The following is a 3,629-nucleotide window of genomic DNA, read 5'->3' as shown; positions in this document are numbered from 1 at the left end:
TATATATAAATAATACTTACAAAATAAATCATAAAATAAAGCGAATGAGTTTAAATAAAGTTCAAAAAACATTAATTCACATTTATACAGCGTAATCAGCGTTATGTGTAACTGCTGGATGTTAAAATTTATATATTTCAAATGAAAATTGCATGCAATGTTATTATGGACGGAGCAAATAAGCGTTTAATTTGAGAACTGTGCATATGCCATTGCACTTGCTCTGTGGTATTAAGAAATATATTCTGATTAATTTGATATAAATATTATATTAATGCGGATTAATGAATTTTAGTTATTTCGACATTTCGTCGTGATCATTTAAAACAAATTTTATTGCGTAATTTCTGCGTTCGGTACGCCCTCGTAAAGGTTTAATGCGGGAAACACATATATACACGTGTACCGTGTTCAGCATACTGCAGTGTAAAGAATATTGTGGCCAATTTTTGATAACAATATAAATGTTGCAACAATACGGATTAATAAATTTCGGTTGTTTTGTTAGTCCCTGCACTATTAAATAGAAGATTTAAAACAGATTTTATATACGTCATTTCCCCGCGGCCGAAGCACTGATTTCGCCTATCGCTCATCTGGAACGGCAGCGACGTCAGATTCGAGCGAGTTTTTCTTAGAAAGAAAAATACAAAATAGCATATACAGTATACACGTATACATGTATATAGGACGAAATATGAGTTTACTAATATGTCAAGAGCGTCGTGACAGCGTGTTTCGCTTGGGCCAACGAAAGTGCGATGTGATGTGTACAGATGTAAGAAAAAAAAATGTCATCCGTTTTCGTACTGACGCGCGCACGGCGCGTGAGACTTACTTGGGGATGGAGTTCACCCCAACGAAGGAAAAGTGTGCAGCGAACGATGAAGAGATAGATTGAACGAGAGATGAGAAAAAGAAAGTGCACCTACGTGCGTACATACTTAATTATATAAAGATAAGCGAAAGGAAAGATAAGAGAAAGAAAAAAGATTTATCATGCTAACGAGATAACGATTGTAATAAACATGTATTTATATATGCAAGTATTTAGTATCTAAGTCGCTCCCATATTTATTATAATCTTCGCCAAAACCGTAATGATAACGCGCATTATAATATTTGCGTATCAAGTGAGCACATACACGCACGCGCACGCACACACATATACGCGCGCGCGCGCGTGAGTGTGTGTGTGTGTGTGTGTGTGAGAGAGAAAAAGAGCGATAAGATAGTTGATATTCGCTATGAAGAAGAAAGACGCGGCGGAAGAGGTTACAGAGATATACCGGTGAAAAGACAGGGAAGGTAAAAGAGAGAAAGATGGACTTGGTTCAGCTAGAAATATAGAGAGAGGGTGTAAAGAGGATCGAGCGCGAGCAACGGTGGCGGCGGCGGCGACGACGGCGGCGGTGGTAGTAGTGGTGGGTAAAACGTAGAAGTAGAAGGGTGAAGGGATAACGCACATATACACTTACGCAGAGACGAACACACACGGGGAAGGATGGACAAACGGGTGGTCGCGGTTAGCGACACCCATGCGAGGCCTGAAAGCAAGGGCAAAGATGGCCGACGTGCATGAGATTAGGGGCGCAAGCGTAACCGCGCGAGGCTCCGCCCCCGTTCGACGAAGCTCTCCGTTTTGCTGGCTGATACCGAGCTCACCCCCTTTGCTCTCCCTCCCGTACACGAGCGCGAACCCTAGCATCGTGGGCAAGCGCCACGCTGCCGCATCATCCAGGACCACCAACCCCCGCTGCAACCCCACCAGTACCACGTACACGGACAGCGCTCCTACCATCCCCCTGGAAGAGTTCATCCGCGAAACGCTCCTCGCTGGCCAGTCAGCGCCAAAAAGTGCAGAGCTTCGGGACAAGAGTCCGTGTCCTACCCTGCGTGTAATCTTTAAACCCTTGTATATGGCAGTGACGAGCCGGTGCTTCGTCTCTTTCCCTCCACCGGTGTCACCCCGGGAGTCTTGTGGGACACGAAAAATTTGGTGACTTCACCGCTCAGTGGATCGTCTCGATCGGTTTCCGGCGGCTCTTCTTTGGCGGGAACGTTGAGCCGTAGGGTAGACCCTGGTGAACGTCGAGTGAAGTGTCTGGTAGCGGTGCAATCGATCTTAGTTTCGTGGAAAGGAAGGTGCTCGCGAATACGCGACCGTTGGTGATCGTTGGTTGTCATCGGTAATAACACGCACGTAGGTGCGTTCCTAGTTGACTGTGTGGTTATGCGAACAGTGATGTTCCATCAGTGTCCGGTCTAAACTGACGATCGAGATGTGGAGCCGCGGATCTCCAATCTTCTCCGTCGCTTTACAGATGGACTGATCTCTCGGCCAAAACCGACGATAAGCGGGTGCCATCGTCGTGGAGGTGCTGGGATCTCTCAATCACAGTCGGATTATCGTGTCGGTGCGTTCTAAACGATTCGACTGGACGTGGCTCCATTCGACTCGGTTCACTTAGCACGGTGAAAAACGTGAACGGTGCGAACAACGTACTCTGTTTGAAATCACGCTTCGACATCCAGACAATTTGATCACACAGATGCGAATGCGTCTTGAAAGTAAGAAGCGCAGCCGTCGCTGCTGGTGTCACGCTTACCGTTCCGTCTGAGGGTACCGATTCGGGAATCAACCGCGGACCCCTAAGCCGGGATAGGCTTAGCGGCACGCAGAATGATGTACTCGCCGGACAAGATGATGGGGAGCAAGGGACTCCACGGGGCACCGATCACCGCCCCGGGATGCTTTCCCTCAGGGAGATACTCGCCGCCGCCTTATCGTGCCGCGCCGGATCCGATGCCGCCGCCGCCGAGGCGATGCATGCCGAATTCTACGGTGAGTGAAATTACTTGTTTCCCCACTACATTTGTCAACCTCACGTTTCTTTCCCGATAGCATCGGGGGTCATTGTCTTTCACGAGAATCTTCATCATTTATCTCGAATTGCGGTGTTATCCAATGTAGTTGAGATGTAACGTGATAAATGAATTAATATTCACAATACTAAGATGGGACGTTTCTTTCTCTTTATAGAGTTATATGTATATTTTCTTATCGTTCTTTTCCACATTTTACTGTACTGGAAAAAAATACAAGTATTTTATACTGTACTAGAAAGAAATTAAAATGTGTCGAAGCAATTCTAATACAAAAATCTTCTTATACATACATATTTACGTAGCAACAGATGAAAAAATGAATTCTTTAAAAACTTTTTATAACTATATTTTTAACTATAATCCAGCGTGTATATTAATCTAACGCAATTGTCATATTATAGAGTGAATGATATAAAATAATACAAAAAATGATAAAACACAACTTACTGGATGTTTCTTAAGTCAGTCTTAAGTTTTCTGGTAATCGCATTACATAAAACGTTTCATGAATATTCTAATGTGTTCAATAATAGATGAAGTTTAACTTCATTCATCGATTATGTCTCTTGCTTCGATGAAGAGACAGTAAATCAAATCAAGATTTCAACTTAAAAAAAATGCATATAGCGTCGGTTACCTGCTTCTAAAATTTTTAACAGTACCGCAATAAGATTTGTCAAAAAAAGTTGAAAGTAGTATCTTTTTTTAAAAAGACCTTTTTCTACTCTTATTAAATCAAT

The 3,629-nt window shown here is 43.4% G+C and overlaps 1 protein-coding gene across 1 annotated transcript in view; it reads left to right on the top strand.

Moving 5' to 3' along the window:
- Positions 1–2,615: 2,615 nt before the first annotated feature.
- LOC108756113 (inhibitory POU protein) overlaps positions 2,616–3,629 on the top strand; it is a 45,437-nt gene continuing 44,423 nt past the window's right edge. Inside the window, exon 1 of the mRNA XM_018499694.1 lies at positions 2,616–2,845. Within this exon, the coding sequence (XP_018355196.1) occupies positions 2,684–2,845 (162 nt within the window). The 5' untranslated portion in view covers positions 2,616–2,683. The remainder of the gene's footprint in view (positions 2,846–3,629) is intronic.

The sequence above is a fragment of the Trachymyrmex septentrionalis genome, unplaced genomic scaffold (assembly GCF_001594115.1).
Source record: "Trachymyrmex septentrionalis isolate Tsep2-gDNA-1 unplaced genomic scaffold, Tsep1.0 scaffold95, whole genome shotgun sequence".
NCBI lineage: Eukaryota > Metazoa > Arthropoda > Insecta > Hymenoptera > Formicidae > Trachymyrmex > Trachymyrmex septentrionalis.
The sequence above is the reverse complement of the archived record's forward strand: the minus strand, read 5'-3'. Positions and strand labels throughout refer to the sequence as shown.